The sequence below is a fragment of the Rhincodon typus genome, chromosome 15 (genome assembly GCF_021869965.1).
Source record: "Rhincodon typus isolate 14 chromosome 15, sRhiTyp1.1, whole genome shotgun sequence".
Classification (NCBI taxonomy): Eukaryota; Metazoa; Chordata; class Chondrichthyes; order Orectolobiformes; family Rhincodontidae; genus Rhincodon; species Rhincodon typus.
In genome coordinates, this window is record NC_063346.1 from 49,101,819 (window position 1) to 49,118,928 (window position 17,110).

Here is a 17,110-nt window from a genome sequence, read left to right on the forward strand (position 1 = left end):
GTGCCATAAGATCATAAATTATTAATGCTGCAGTTGAAGAAATACTAGTTTTCTCATCCTAATGTAGCACAGCTCACATGGGAATGTTGTAAAAAAAATCCATGACTTTAAATTGGCAGCAAATGGAAATAAGAAAGGAGGTTTATACAGTTAAATAGCTGCATCATTCTGAACTTTGCAATGAACAGGCATGCACAGAGTGTAGGATAACATTCTTTTCTTCCTTTTTCCTCAGTCTTTGTTCACCTTCTGCCATTTGCCATACAAAAAAGGTTTTAGACCTCCACCAAGAGCCCTGCATAACTGGCTTGGGATTTAGCAATGTGTTAAGGTGGGGGAATCATCATGCAGCATGTGGAATATCTAATTTGAGTGTTTTACCCATTTTATAAATTAATAATAAAAATTAAAAACATTTTATTGTTTACTGTATGTATTATTACTTATTTATTTTATTTTCTAGGGCAGGATTCTTCGCATTGTTAAGATTTCCTGAGAAAGTGGGCAGGAATACACTCCCATGTTTGATGGCTGAGGTATTCATCAGCTGGATGTGGGACTCCTGTCCCCACTTCAAGAGCCTGGTGGTCACTGCTGGGACTACAATCAGTGCCAGCGAAGAGGAGACAGGGTCTGGATGGAAAACAAGTATTGAGCTCCTGGTGGAGCCAGGGACCAGGTTCTACCATCCAGATGGAAGACAGACCTAGGTTTCTTTTGAGGGGAGTGGGGATGCTGCTGGTACTACCCCAACCTTGGAGTTTATTGGTTTTCCTGGGCATATATTGGGGCACCCATGACTGACAAAGGGGAACTGTGAGGAAGGTGACCCGCTCTTTGTGGCTCGAGACCAGAGCAGGCGAACATACAAGGCAGCTTCTGTCCCTGAGCTCTGCTGCCAGCCTGAAAACTGTAGCTGGGCAGCAAGTGGGCTGCACGTGGTCCCCATTTGGCTAAATAACAGGTTCCACAGGAACAGGCGCATGTGGATCAACCGTAAAATCAAGGCAAGGTCAGAATTTTATGGGAAATTGTGCCCCTTTCTTTCTTAACTGGAGTCTCTTTCCCATTCACTATACGCTCATTAAATGCCAATGCCCCAGGCATTCTGGCCTTTTGTTTAGAGTTGCTTTTGAAAGGAATCATTTTGATCTTTATCCCATGCCCACATGGTCTATGCTCTGCACCATTCAAGGGTTCACCTCTCACATTTACCTGCATTAGCATTTGCGTTCCACTTCGTAAATCATCTGCAGCCACACCTGCATAAAAAGATTTGATCTTCCTCTTTGTCAGCCACTTGGTGTGTCCATTTGAGGTTACCCCAGGCACCTTTTCCTTATGAGGACCCTTCAGTTCAACACAGGACACCACGGTTAGGTATGAAACTTGTTGCTCCTCAGGTGTATTAATCCTGTGCAGTTCCAATGATTCAGCAGATTAAATTCAGCAAGGCTCATAACTGAGGTGCAGGCTCCCAGGTTACGCAAACATATTGAAACAGCTCAGAATAGTTTCACGCTTTTAGGGATCTCAGTGTAGCTTCATTTTAAATATTCTATTTTTAAAAAGAACCTGTTCAGACAGGTTTGTGACACACCTCCATGACAGACGAGTCTTGAACCCTGACCTTCTGGTCCAGAAGTAGAGACACTATTAATACAAGAGCCCCACATTTTAGCACCTGCCTTGATATGAATTAAAGGAGGTTTGGTTGGTAAATTTGCAGATGACATAAAAATTGTTGGTGTGGTAAACAGCACGGAGAAAAGACTGTAGGACGATGCAGACTCCCTGGTTAGTAGTTTCTGACCCTGAAAAATGTGAGGTGATGCATTTTGGGAGGGCTAACAAGGCAAGGGAAAAGTTCAGAGGACCAAAGGGATCTTGGGGTGCATGTCTATTGATCCTTGAAGGCAGCAGGACAAGTAGAGATGGTAACAAAGAAGATTAATGGGATATTTGCCTTTATTAGTTGAGGCATTGGACATAAGAGCAGGCAAGTTACGATGGAGCTGCATAAAACATTAGTTAGGCCACAACTGCTGTGCCACGTGCAGTTCTAGCTTCCACCTTCAAGGAATTACAAGCATTAGAGGGGGATCAAAGGAGATTCACCAGGATGTTGCCTAGGCTGGAATATTCCAGCTAGGAAGGAGGACAAATGAAGTTGAGATTGTTTTACATGGAGCATGGAAGGCATGGATGGGATCTGATTAGTGTGTACAAAATGTTGAGGGGTATAGAGTGGATTGATAACCAGGGCTATAGATTTAGGTAAGGAACAGGAAGGGATTTGAGGAAAAAATATTCACCAGAGGTGTGGAGGGGGTGGGGAGGATCTGGAACTTGCTACCAGAAAGAGGGATAGAGACAGGAAACCTCAGAATATTTCAGAAGTATTTAGCTGAACACAAAAGTGCCATAGGCTGTGAGCCAAGTGCTGGAAAATGGTTTAGGGTGGATAGGTGCTCGATAAAGGGCACAAACATGATGGGCTGATGTTTCTCCTTCAGTGATGTAAAATGCTATGACCCTATGGTAGGATTCAAAGCCATGTGCCCTAGAACAACGGCCTGGCATTCTGGACCGCGAAGCCAGTAATCTTACCACTACAGCTCAGCCTCCACAAAAACAGTCATTCGATGTGTGGCTTGAAACCACAGTCCTAGGAGTATGAGTCCCATTATTTACCAACTGAGCTAGCTAGGCTATTTGAAACAGCTCAGAAAACCAGCCAGTCTGGGCTCTTTTTCTGGAGACCTACATAGTAAGCTTTATCAATTCCAGAGGGAGGGAGCAAGAGAGAGAGAGTGTGACAGCCTAATATCAAGTAGAAATTCCCTAATTTGCTATCAGCCCGGATCTCACAGAAATGCCACACACCCTAACCCAACCATATCCTTTCATGACCTCTCCTTTCCTGGCAAGTCCATTCCACATTCACTGACAGCAATCTGTAAACTAGTGTTGTTTTTGGGTTTTAAATTCTGGTTAACAATCTCCAAGTTTGGGCAGTCCATAATTCCTTGCGTGGAAGCTATACAGGGCAAAGTGAGCTGAAAAATCTGTCAGTACAGACAGTTACATGGTTGTTGGAAGATAATACAATTTAAGATCAACTATTCTTTTCAAATTCTGTACATACACATAGAATCATAGAATCCCTACAGCGTGGAAACAGACCCTTCGGCCCAACAAGTCCACACTGACCCTTGCCGCATCCCACCCAGACCCATTCCCCTATAACCCACCTAAGCTACACACCCCTGAGCACTACGGGCAATTTAGCATGGCCAATCCACCTACCCTGCACACCTTTGGACTGTGGGAGGAAACCGGAGGAAATCCACGCAGACACGGGGAGAACGTGCAAACTCCACACAGACAGTCACCCGAGGGTGGAATTGAACCCGGGTCCCTGGCGCTGTGAGGCAACAGTGCTAACCACTGAGCCACCGTGCAGCCGGAAAGCTCTGTGCATGTCCATTCAGAAACCTAACGCTCTACTGAAGGAGCGCCACTGTTTCTGCCATATTACAGAAAATTTTTTAAAAGGAATAAATGATAAAAGAACGTGTGCAACGAAAGTGCATATACTATGATAAAACGTCCAAAATTTTGTTTTTAGAAAGCAAGGTCACTGCTGCATATATTTCTGGAAAACAAACTTCAAACTCCAAAGTTTCAATCACACTCACGATTAGCACATTCCCGCACACCATCAGACTGTGGTTTTTGGTGAACGCCCCCACAATATCTACCAGTGCTGGACGAAAGTTAGGAGGACCAGTAAGAACCAAGCACTGAGGCCTGGAGGAGAGGAAAAAAAAAGTTAGTTAAATTTTGAGTTAAGAGAAACAGCATTGTTTAATTGTGACAATATCAAAATTGAGGGGGTGAGAACACAACACATGAGGTATTTAGAGACAGTAAGAACTGCCGATGCTGGAGTCAGAGATAACACAGTGTGGAGCTGGAGGAACACAGGTCAGGAAGCATCAGAGGAAAGCTGACGTTTGAGGTTGGGACCCTTCTTCAGAAATGTGCTGACGAAGGGTCCTGACCCAAAACGTCAGCTTTCCTCCTCTGATGCTGCCTGACCTGCTGTGTTCCTCCAGCTCCACATGGTGTATTTGTCCAGTTATGAGCGAACGGCCTAAAATAAATAGACATGAACTAATACTTGTTGATGGATTCACAACAAATTTATTCTCAACAAAAGACAGAGATGTAGAATAGGATTATGACAAATTCAACAGCATTAAACCAATTGGGCTAATAGCTTATGATTAGATGTCAAGCAAACATTTTACTTGAATTCTAGAATGTCAAATGGTCATTATACCCTTCCCCCGACTACAATATTTTCAAAACTAATCATCAAATGATAAAGATAATTTTTTTTAACTGTCCCTATGATTGTTCTTCACAGTTGCTTATAGCAGTATCTGGGAGATTAATCTTTAATTTGTTGTTACCGCAGATACTTCTGGTAACCCATCTACTCATGACTGCCAGCAATGACTTATGTGAACTAATTTATCAGTTGGTAAAATAACAGAAATGAATATATAACTCACCTGATTGACAGGAAAAGGGACTAGGGTTTGAAGCCAAGACAGCACTGGTTTGGTACCAGTTTCTGCATAACTGAACTTTAAGATGGGACAGCAGGCAAACTGAAAAAAGGCAGAATCCTCTATGCTTTCAACAATTTAATTTTGTCATATAAAATCAAAATGGTTACTCTTTTTTCAAAAGAAAAAACAGAATCACTCATCTGCCTGTTATGAAATAATTTGTAAAGAACTGATGGTTCTTGAATGAAAAAAGAAGGTTGAGCATTGTGGCCACTTGTTATAAATTGCTTGGTTACCCATAATTACCTGTAATTTTTAATGTGATCTTCCACTTCATTAAGTCCCATTGAATAGGCCAATGCCATTTTATAGGAACCAGCTTGAACTGATGACCCCCAATTTACAGCTAAAAGGGGAAAACATTGAAATTCAGAAAACACGTGCATTATTTATTTGACTATTTCTGCATCACATTAGGGTTTGAAATCTTTGTTTTTAAGTAGAAAAATACGGTTAATCATTTGGAGCTATTGCATGTAAAATCATCCACACACAAATACTTGAACAGAATTCACCACTGGCTCAGAAAGTATGATAAGTGCATCATTCAGATGATAAGAAAAAGATTTGCATTTATTATCCTTGCAGTTCATTGGATATCTCAAACCAATTCTCAAAATGCCTGACATACAGGGTTCTGAAGTGAACTGTTTTCTTTCTTGCAAAAATATACTTTATTCATAAAATATTTCAAATCACATTCGAAAACAATGGACTTTATAGAAAACGTAGTGAAAATATAACCTTTCTTCATTGAGCACATTGCGCTATTAAGCGGTTCAATCCAGTAACATTTACAAAAAGCATTCAGTGACAAGTGTAGGGTCTGAGAGTTACCAGGCCTTTTGTAAAGTAAGGTTGAAAGGCCTCAGACAATGGCCTTTAAAAGCAGGCAAGCTGCAGCAATCACTTTGAACTTCAAGCCATATAGACTGGCACAAGCATGGCAACAACACTGTTGGCTATGAGAGACCTTGGTATTCCCGAGGCAAGGAGAGGTGATGGTTCCTGCTCCTAAATGCAGGTGTGACATTTGCCGATACACATACATGTTGGGCAATAAACCAATTACATTCAACTTTGATACCTGTCATTGATTAACTTGCTGACCCCTGCAGCCTAGATTCATACTATAAGAGTGACCATTTAGATGGAATAACAGGGACAAATGGTGACTGTGGATCTACAATTCAAAACATGTCAAAACCTTCATTAAAAAGCCACAGTGTGACTTCATTTAAACCCAAACACAAAGAAGATTAACCGTAACCACAATCAACAAGTTGTGTCAGACTTCAGAGCATAGTCAAACAAGTGAACATATCATTAATATTTCAGTGCTTTAACCTTCGGTGAAAAACAGAACGGACTCATAACAGTTACAGTGGCAACTCTCCTCGTCACTTACCAGGCTTTTTGTACAATGCATATGCCAGGAGGACAGCAACAATGCCAATAGCAATGAGGGCCGCCCACCACGTTAGTAAAAACATGATAACCACGGAAACTACTGCACAGAACAGGGAGGCCCACTTGTTGTAATATCTGAATGAAGGTCTCCAACCTTTTTAAAATATAAAGCAAAATCAATCATTTAAAAGTGATATGAGTGACATCCATTCTATGGCACTCGATGGATGTCGTCAGCACGGCTAAGCTTTAGGACCAGACTTTTAGTGAGCATACGGTTGGTTCTGATATTACACGTGTTTCTTCAACATGAATCAGCTTTAATGCAACTGAAGAATTTAGGCCGCTATTTGTAGAACGTAAACTTTCCTTACCTGTATTGGCTATAATGCGATTCCAGCCCCATTAGTTTAAATGGCACGGCTATTGTGCTATTTTCTTATAACTTGAGATTGCACGAGCATGGAGCTATCACGTTACATCAGAACCGAGATCTCTATTGCGTCGCTGCAGCTCTAATTGAAGCCTGCAGGGACATTCCCAATATACAACAGATTTATATTGTACAATACAATGCAGCACAGGATCAGGCCCTTTGGCCTACGACGCCTGCGATGATTCCTAGTCCTTATTTGAACCCACTACTTATTGCCCACGTGTGGTTTCTAACCCACTGTTTGCCTCCTGTTCCTGTGTCTATCAAGATTCACCTTAAACGTTGCTAACACGCTTGCTTCCAACACCTCCACTGGCAGGTACCTACCACCCTCTGAAAAATTTTCCCTGCACTTCTCCCCTGAACTTTCCCCCTCTCAGCTTGAACCTGTGTCCTCTTGTAGTTAACATTTCCATCCTTGGAAAAAGCATCTGATTATCCACCCTATCTACACCTCTTATAATTTTGTAGACCTCTATCAGGTCGCCTCTTGTATTAACGGGGACAAGATTATGAACGGTATGAAAGGTTGCATTCACCTTCAACAATACCTACACAGTACAATCAAATACACATTACTGGGAATGTGCATAGATTACATTTAAAAAGAAACTGCCTGGTAACATTATGACTTGCAATTCATAGAGGACAAAGCTCACCTATAGGAACTATTATAATCCATTGATGAAAGAGTCACATCATTGTCAGAATACTGTGCTTCTGGAGCTCTCACTCCCTATTTTAACTGCTGTTTTGTGAAATGTTCTCAATAAATACAAGCTTCCTTCAAATATTTAGTTTATTTTAATGTAGACTAAAAAGCTGTATTTTCCCTTGGCTCCCAAAAAGAATTAGCGCTTTTGAACCACCAACACTTGGGCTCGACGACACAGTCACATCAAGGAACTGCAGGCTTGTGATGCTCAAATTTCATGACAACCAGAATGGTATTTAAGAAAGCACAGTCTGGTGAAGGACAATAAGGAGCATAGAATTGCACACTGCCTACCTCTGGTGTTCAGCAGATTTTTGGCCTGCTACCTATTTTTATTTGATATCAGAAATAAAGACGAAACCCACATGGAAACCTCTAGAGAAATCAAAAGTGAAAACTTGCCTGGAGAATTGGTAACTGAAGCATGGAAGCAGCTAAAATTGATGAGTGCATAGGAGCACAAGAAGAAGTTGGAGATCATTGGAGCAATCATATTCAGTTCCGCTGTAAGAGAATAGAACCACACAGGTTACAGGTGGTCTTACATTTCATTGTCGACCATTGTGTAATATGTAAGGGCATTGTATAATGTCCTTCAAACACAGTTGAACTGATGCAACTGAAGACTTTGATGGCAGCTATGGTATTTCTCTTCTGGGGATTTCTCTCTCCAAAATATTGCTTTGTTAAAACAGGGTTGTCCAACTTTTTTCATATTGAAGGGCCACATTTCAATTTTTCTCTCACTTGAAGGGCCAGTGAGAAAATTTCGGAAAGGGATGGTTTGCTACACCAGTGAACTTGAATCAAAAATCGATCATTTTGCCAAATAATTAATAACAATAACCATTAAAAAAGGGTCAAGCAGCAGAGCTAACTAAAAAAAAAATTTTTTTTGCTGTCAATTGAGTTAAAAAGTAGACAGTAATAAAAATACCAAAGCTCCAGATAATGGTGGGGGGTCCAGGGCCATGCTAAGGAGTAACTAACCTGGTATTTGCCTGCGAGGTGGCTTTGGTAGAATTCACAAGTGGAGTGTGGGGGTGGATTCCTTTTAAGCCTGGGTTTTCCCCATCTTCCAGCTTGGTCTGTGGATAGATGCTTTGAAGAAGGGTGGGTCTATGTCCAGCTCAATCTCACCACCTCCACGCATACACACAGAGACACCACCTCCAGCTCAGGTCTGGGAGGTTTGGGGTTAATATCACACAGGAGCAGCTACAAATGTGGCAACACACAGTTCCTCCCTCCCAGTCCAACACACCAATCTCCCTGAGCTGCTGCAGCAACCACTGCTCTCCCTTGCTTCCTTGTCTCATCCAGGCAACCTGCCTCTCATTCCCCTCCTTCACAAGCCAGGGTCTCCCTGAAACGCTCCCAGTTCCCCATCCCACAGAGTCACCAAATCACTCATGTTTTGTTTCTCCACCAATCATAGTCTATTCCTCTTCCACATTCACTACGTACTGCACAAATGCAGAATAGAGATGGCCCCTGATCAAAGGGGCAGCTCCATGCAATGTCCTCCAGTTACCCATACCTGTATTGTGAACAGCAGTTTAATAGGATCCCTCAGCAGGTCACACTGTGGCCCATGGGCTGCCTGTTGGACAACACTATTTTAAACATTTCTACTTTAATAGTCTCTCTTGTGGAACTTTTATGGATTTGAAGACCGATCCAACAAATAATAGCTTGAAAAGATGACACTGACATGCAACTTCTAGCTTTTATACACTGCGATTGTTCTTCTAGAATGCTTTACACACTTTATAAAGATAACAGCTTAATTGCATACACTACAAAAAGTATTTTATACTTATCAGTAAATTAAAGAAAAGCATTCAACTTTTTGTAAAGTACTGCATGCTATTAGATATTTTTCTTCAAAGTTAAATAATTTGGGATTCCGTATTCATTTCTAATATTTGAACTGAAAACATCTTGCCATTGTAGGTATAACTTCATGCTGACAGTTTTTGGCCTCACCAATCGAAAGATAAGGAAGACATGTTGAGTTACTTACCTATGAGAATGAAACCAATAGCAATGGCGTAAGTGAGGAGATAACTGTAAATGGGCTCATTGTTCTTCCCATAACCCTTCCCAAAGAAACCAATACCAGGATAAAGATTGTCCTGGCACAGACACTATTGAGAAAGGTGAAAAAAATATTCGTTCAATTGAACCACCTACTTTTAGGCAATAAATAGCTTAGAACATTGATACTAAATGATAAATACTGTACTTCACCCCACGACATTCACTAATTCACTACATATAGAACTAAATGAATTTCAAGCTTAACATCTCACAGAATGAAGTAAAAGCAAAAACAAATTGCTATAAATATCATGGTTTGGAGTCTGAACTCGCAGCACGGTGTGAAATACTTAAAGTAGATAGAACTTGATTTTAAGCTCAGTGCCTTTGTACAAAAAGTTCTAGAGCTTCATATTGAAGAACTGCACAACGTCATTTATTGAAGGATGGTCAATTCCGTTGTCTATCAGAAACTAATACAGCATTGATTGTAGAATAACTGAAACAATGATTTTGCACCAACAAGTCAGAGGTTGTACGTGTTTGACTTCAGTCAAAGCAAGTAAAATGGATGTTTACGATGTTCTGAAAGAAACAGAATTAAGAACGTGGAACATGGGAAAGGGTGCACAAAACAATGGGGATGAATTTGGTTTTGGACCATACTGTGGAATGGACATTAGTGAACTGGCAGCCTATTTTACATTCTGCCCAATCTCATTTTCTAAATGGGAAGGAAAATCAAGAGGTGTGTATGAGAAACAGCTAAATCACAGTCATCTGTTTCATGCTCTTGGCCAAGAAGAGATCCAGCCCCAGTGTTCCGTTATTCTGAATTTTATTGGTTTCATGGATGTACAACAATCAGTGGGTCAGTAGACTTCTTTTTTAACAATTCAGTTTGTTGTAACTAGATAGTGTTACCATACATATTATAACAATAGCAACTTGCATTTATATCATTGCTGTAACAAACACCTTAATGTGTTTATAATAGACTAACAATGTCTCAGCTGGTCGGGACATTGATATAATGTACGAATTTCCAGGTTTCTGTACACAATGCACTGTTAATTTTAGGTGGGCTAACAGAGTACAGACCAAATAATAGCTCAACTATTGAAGCCAAACTAGATTAACTTCTCTTACATACTTCCCACTCAATTACAGAAAACGGAGACTGATTGATTAAGTGTGCAAATTAAATAGAGAGATTGGGTTGCATTAACTTTACCAGTTAATATTTGGAGAGGGACATCTGTTTAGAGAAAAATGCTTAATCTTACAGGACTAACTTTCAGCAATTCCACAATTCGAAGTGAACAACAATACTGGGATGTATTACAGTACAGTTAATTACAGTAGTTGTGTAGCTAAAGAAACATGCAATACCTGGAAGACTTTGGGTGCAGACACAAGGCAGGCAAGTGCAGAGGAAAGGGTAGCTCCAAAGATTCCGGCTGTAATCAAAGGGGCAAATCCAGACACTAGACTCATAGTCTTCCAAAAAAAAAAGTGGAAAAAATGGTTTGTTACTTCATCAAATACTGGCATTTTATCACTCTCAAACAAGTTGTCTTAATTCTAAGAATGAAGGAAAATAATCACAGCACATCATTTGTGGGCAGTGTAGAACTGCAGATGTGATACAGATCTGCCAGAAACTGACCACAGCACAATGCTCACTGCAGATGTGAACCAGCAGATATCCTCCAAATTTGATGATAGCACGAATGCTTGCTAGTGTCTCAGCTGAGAAGTACAGGCAACCATCAGCAAAGGTCAGAACAAACCTCTTGCATTTGGATTAAAACAAAATTTTCATATTTGATGTCCATTATTGTGCAATATGCTAATGTTCTAATATATGAATTTGGTTTTGGGAAAAAAAAACTGAAAGAGTGGAATAAAAAGATACAACAGAATATCAGGCCCCAGACCAGGATGAGCAGGGAGGGGAGCACCTCACTGCAGACTGAAGTTGAAGGAATCGAGTCAGAGCCAGAGAGAGAAGAAAGAAGCTGCAGAACCGGAGGAAACTCCGATCAAGGCAGCCAGTAAATATTGAGGAAAGGATCCAAGGTAAATAGATAAAACAAACAAACAATGTTGAGATGAAGTGAGAGATTTTTAGTCTTGAATATAATGCTCATTTTAAATTTTAATTTGATAAGTTTAGTTTGTGTTCAATTAAAAAGAAAGAGACATGGCAGGACATTTCCATACTACTGGATGCAAATCCAGCTTCATCTGCAAATTCCTGGACACTTCTTGTGGCTCCCATGACGTTGTTAAACCGTTGCCGTGAATAGAAAATGAAACTGGACTGAAGTGGTCAAGTTGCACTAAAAAAATCCCTATCCTAACTCAATGCTAATAAGGATCCTTGCTTTCCTTGATACTTATTAATACCTTTGTTGTGTACAGGATAAAACTTCAAAATGAGCAAATGACACAAAAACGTGGCAGTGTTGTGAACCACAAGGAGTATGGGGATATATTTCAAGAGAGTATGAACAGGCTGGAGAAATGGAGTGGGGGTGGGGAGGTGGGATCTCATGGCTAATGAAATTTGATGCAGTGGAATGTCAAGTAATAAAGGTAGGAAAAAATGAGGTGCGGCAATAAACTAAAGAATACAACTCTAAAAGAGATTTGGCAACAGCAAGACCTGGGGGTACACGTGTTCAAATCTTAGATAGTAGCAAGGCAGGTTAACAAAGTGATTAAACAGGGATCCTAACTAGGCTTTATAGATAGAAGCAGACAGTATAAAAGCAAAGAAGTTACGGTGGACCTTTCCAAAATAGAGGTTCAACCTTGAGTGATTATCAAATTCAATATGGGGCACCACATGCTAGAAAGAATATGAAGGTTTTAGAGAAATTGCAAACAAAAAGATTGGCTCCAGGATTGAAGAACTTCAGTCTGTGGTCAGATTGGGGAAGCTGGGGTTAGTCCCCTTTGAGAAGATTGGGAACAGATCTGCTAGAGGCAAGGCCAGGATGATAAGTTATAAGCCCTGGAGGTTCTCCTATTTCCAAACTCCTCATCCCACATCTCTTTTTAACCTTCACAGGTCCTGTCAAACACCTCCACACCTTTCCAGTGCTATAGAACAGAATAATGCAGCATAGGAGGTGGTTATTCAGCAAGAGGTCCAGTCAATCCTCCCATCCACCCCACTCTTTACAATCTTTCCCCATTTAATTGTCCTTACAAAATCTACCCAGATTTGTCAACAATAGTCATGTAGCAACAATAATGTCAAATTGTTTTATATAACTCCAGCAAAAAAACTTTGCTTTTGCATTCTATGTTTCTATTTATTGAGACCATCAAAAGTGTAGGTTCCAATATATTACATTTTACAGCCAGAACTTCATCAGATAATTGCACACAACCTGGTTGTTTATATTATGTAACCAGCTTCACATTTTTGAACCAGGCCCTATCTTTTTCTCCCCCTCCCCAAGGGCTCTTCTTCAGATGGCTTTGAGAGCTACTTGTCAATTTTCAGCGAGTACATTTTCATTCTCATTAACTCATTAATTAGGTGATGAAGTCATGTAGTAGCAATACCTTCTGCTTTTCCGTTTCTATATGCAAAAGCAGAATTAAAAGAAATCAGCTATTTTCTCAATTATTAACTCTCCATTGAACTTAAAGCCACAGGGTAACCATTAATTCAAAACCACAGTTTAAATTGGCACAAGATGATAGGCATAAGTTATCACCAAACGTTTTCTTTCCACAATAAGTTACAGAAGCTTTTATATTAAAGGCCATTAGCCTAAACACATCTTACAGAGACTAGTGAGGTTACAGCTAATGCATTTCCATCATGTACGTACAAAGCTGGACCATTTTAATGAGACTGTAATTATCCTCTTTACTACATTTCAGATCTCAATTTCAGATTTATATTTAACAATTGGCATATTTTCATTATGACTGCATCCACTACATTAAGCGAGATATTCCACATTCATTTACAAGGAATTTATTATCTCAGTGATTTCAAGTTTGCTCAGCTTCCAGTGAGACAATATTCTTTTGTTGACAGCTTTAAACTGTTCTCTCTCTTTTGAGATCACCTTTTCATAGAAATATAGAAAACAGGAGCAGGAGTAGGCCATTTGACCCTTGGAGACTACTCTGCTATTCAGTGTGATCATGGCTGATCATCCAACTCAGTACTCTGTTCCTGCTTTCTCTCGTTATCCTTTTGATCCCTTTAGTCCTAAGGACGATATCTAACTCCTTGAAAACATTTTGGCCTTAACTGTTATCTGTCATAGAGAATTTCACCACTCTCTGGCTGAAGAAAATTCTCAACCCAGTCCTAAACGACCTACCCCATATCCTTAGTCTGTAACCCCACCCCTTGTTCTCCCCAGTCACTGGGAACATCCTTCCTGCAATTACCTTGTATAGTCCTATTAGAATTTTATAGAGAAATCCTCCTTCATTCTTCCAAACTCCAGTGAATATAATTCTAACTGATCCAGTGTCTCTCCATTTGTCAGTGTTGCCATCCCAGGATTCAGTCTGATAAACCTTCATTCCCTCCACAGCTAGAACATCCTTCCTCGGAGTATTGGTGCAGTTTTGGCCATCTTATCCAAGTGTTGTCTCACTTAGGCCCTGTACAATTGCAGCAAAACACTCCCGCTCCTGTACTTGAATTCTCCCGCTATGAAGGCCAACATACCATTTGCCTTCTTCCCCACCTGCTGCAGCTGTGTTTTTACTTTCAGTGAATGGTCTACAAGGACACCCAGGTCTCTCAGCATTTCACCCTTTCCCAATCCATTGCCGTTCAGGTAACAATCTGCCTTGCTGTTTCTGCTGCTAAAGTGGATAATCTCCCATATATCTACATCTGTCATGCATGCGTCCACTCACTCAACTTGTCCAAATCACATTGAAGCATCTCTGCAGTATTCTCACAGTTCACCCTCCCACCCAGCTTTGTGTCAGCTGCAAAGCTGGGGCTATTATATTTGTTTCACTCGTCCATATCAGTAACAGTTACTGAGAAATGCTGGTTGCTGCCTGCCACCATGTTCCATCATCCTCATTCTACCTGCCAGCAGACTCCACATATCCGCTCCACATGTGCAGCTTCCTTGCTCCTACCCTCCACTTTCAGCCTCAATATTCCTGTCTCTGTCCTAGCTGTCCTTCCCTTCCAGCCTCCGGTCAACTCCTTACAGCCTCCTTTTCCTTTCCAGCTTCCAGCCTTCCCCTTCTCCCCCACACATACCTGCAACCAATGGGTCCAAATGACAGCGGTCCTAGGACAGGGCTCTCAGCAACCCCCAAGGCCTGGTCCCGTAGTTCCTCTTGACCTGAACTCCAGCGGCAGTGCCCCAGAGGCCAGCTCCAGCTCCTCATTGATCATGTTGTTCCCAAACCTGAGAAAGACACGACCGAACGGCCACAGAGGTGGCAGTACTGCCCAGACCCTAGACTCCATGAAATCAGGAACCTGCTGATCAGCACAGCACTCCGACTCAGATAATCATAGAATCCCTACAGTGTGGAAGCAGGCCATTTGGCCCATTGTGTCTGCACCGATCTTCTGAAGAGCATCCTACCCAAACCCACCCCCCTACCATACCCTGTAACCCTACATTTCCCATGGCTAATCCACCTAGCCTGCACGCCCCTGGGCACTAAGGGACAATTTAGCATGGCCAATCCACCAAACCTGCACATTTTTGGACTGCGGGAGGAAACGGAGCACGGGGAGAATGTGCAAACTCGATACAGTCACCTGATGGTAGAACTGAACCCGGGTCCCTGGTGCTGAGGCAGCAGTGCTAACCACTAAGCCGCTGTGTCGCCCTCAAAGTATTCTAAACCATGAAGGATGTGGACAGGGTAGTTAGAGGGAGTAGGCATAGGGATGTTGTTACCATTGGGTCAAAAATCTGAGGGAACAGATTGAAAGTGATTGACAAAAGAACCAAAGATGACACAAGGAAAATCCTTCTCCAGTGCTCACAATTGGGAATGCACCAGCTCAGGGATGGTGGAGGCAGACTTTATTGTGGCTTACAAAAAGTGAACTGGGTAAGCACCTGACAGGAAAAACCATGTAGGACGATTGGGAAAGGGCAGGGGAATGGAACTGAATCAAGTGTTTTTACAGACAAAAAGCATGGATTTGACAGGCTGAACAGCCTCTTTATATCCAATAGTGATTTTTTTGATTGACTCAACTCTGGAGATGGAAACCCGGTTATCTTTTCAATAAAGGATTTCACTGTGACAATTCCCATTCAGTGCCATTTAACACTTTGAAGTTCCAATGCATCAATTCCTATTCCCCTTCAATGCTCTGATAATTAATTTCTGCAAATATGCAAAGGTAATAGTCTGGCATGTGCAGTTCCAACGTACCACACTAACCTGCAATTATTCTTATCGTGGAGAATTTGAACTGACCAACTGCCCCTTTCTATTCCTCACTACTTTTTTTTTTTTTTTACAGCTTTTTAATCAAAATCTACCATGTTATTAAAAAAAAATCTTGCGGCTTGAAGTGTGAACATCCCATTGTTGCTGTATTGTTTTTACCTGGTAGTAATTAATGAGTCCATAAGTACATGTACCAGCCTGAGCACATTCAGTGAAGTTCCAGCCATAACCACAGGCAATGCCCTCACAATCTGTTGACCCGACAAGAACGGTGTCATTCAGACTACCAGAGGCATCACGTACCACGCAAGACCCTAAAATGGAAGGTGGAAGAAACTATGTTAATGATAGGTTTCCCAAACTTTTAAGTATTCTTATATCCTCCAGCTTTAAGAATAGTGTACAATAAGGAGTTTGCCTTCGCATTTGGGGTAGTGGAGAGTGGGTTCCTCAGGAAAATACAAGGTAGATACATTATTTCCACTGGTTGGGGATTCTAGAACTAAGGGGCTAAGATTGAGAATTAAGGCCAGACCTTTCAGGAGCGATGTTAGGAAACCAACTGGCTCTCATGGGGAAGCGATGGCTTAGTGGATTTATTACCGGACTACTAATCCAGAAATCTAGGTAATGGCCTGAGGACCCAGGTTCAAGTTCAACAAAATACCTGGAATTAAGAGTCTAATTGTGACCATAAATCCATTGTCGATTGTTGGAAGAACCCACCTAGTTCACTAATGTCCTTTAGGAAAGGAAACTGCCATCCTTACCTGGTCTGGCCTACATTTGACTCCAGACCCACAGCAATGTGTTTGACTTTTAGCTACCCCCTGGGTAATTACAGATGAACAATAAATGTTGGCCTAGTCAGTCAGTGACACCCTCATCACATGAATGAATTAAAAAAAATAATTCGATATACAAAGAGTACTAAATGTTTAGAACTGTCTTCAGCAAACAGCAGCGAATGCTGCATCAGTTACCAATTTTAAATGGATAAAATTTTGTTAAATAAAGCTATTAAGGAATATGGGCCAAATGTAGGTATATGGAATTAGGCCACAGATTAGCCGTGATCTTATTGAATGGCAGAACAGGCTCAAGGGGCTGAATAGCCTACTCCTGTTCCTATGTTCCTCCAGAAAGTATTTTTAATGTCTCTGGCAGTATGAGTGTCCAGGATCCTTTCACACAGAATCCAAATTGTATCACAGGCTCAGAAAATGTCAGATCTGATGTGCAAAGATTTGAAAGGTCAACTAATGATTCAGTCTTATACCCCAGTTACAGCATTTCTTCATTTCTGTTAAGTCAAAATCCTGCAACTCCCTCCCCTACTGCAGTGTTGATGTACCTACACCAAGGGAACTGCAGCATTTTGAGAAAGCAGCTCTCCACTATTTTCTCAGGGGCAATTAGGGATGGGCAATAAAT

General features: G+C 41.2%; 1 protein-coding gene across 1 annotated transcript in view; it reads right to left on the bottom strand.

Moving 5' to 3' along the window:
- slc12a3 (solute carrier family 12 member 3) overlaps window positions 1–17,110 on the bottom strand; it is a 57,194-nt gene that overhangs the window by 17,966 nt on the left and 22,118 nt on the right. Inside the window, exons 10-17 of the mRNA XM_048605699.1 lie at window positions 15,836–15,990; window positions 10,640–10,747; window positions 9,231–9,354; window positions 7,607–7,708; window positions 6,052–6,207; window positions 4,890–4,989; window positions 3,702–3,813; window positions 1,216–1,350 (exon numbers count right to left, since the gene is read on the bottom strand). Of these exons, the coding sequence (XP_048461656.1) occupies window positions 1,216–1,350; window positions 3,702–3,813; window positions 4,890–4,989; window positions 6,052–6,207; window positions 7,607–7,708; window positions 9,231–9,354; window positions 10,640–10,747; window positions 15,836–15,990 (992 nt within the window). The remainder of the gene's footprint in view (window positions 1–1,215; window positions 1,351–3,701; window positions 3,814–4,889; window positions 4,990–6,051; window positions 6,208–7,606; window positions 7,709–9,230; window positions 9,355–10,639; window positions 10,748–15,835; window positions 15,991–17,110) is intronic.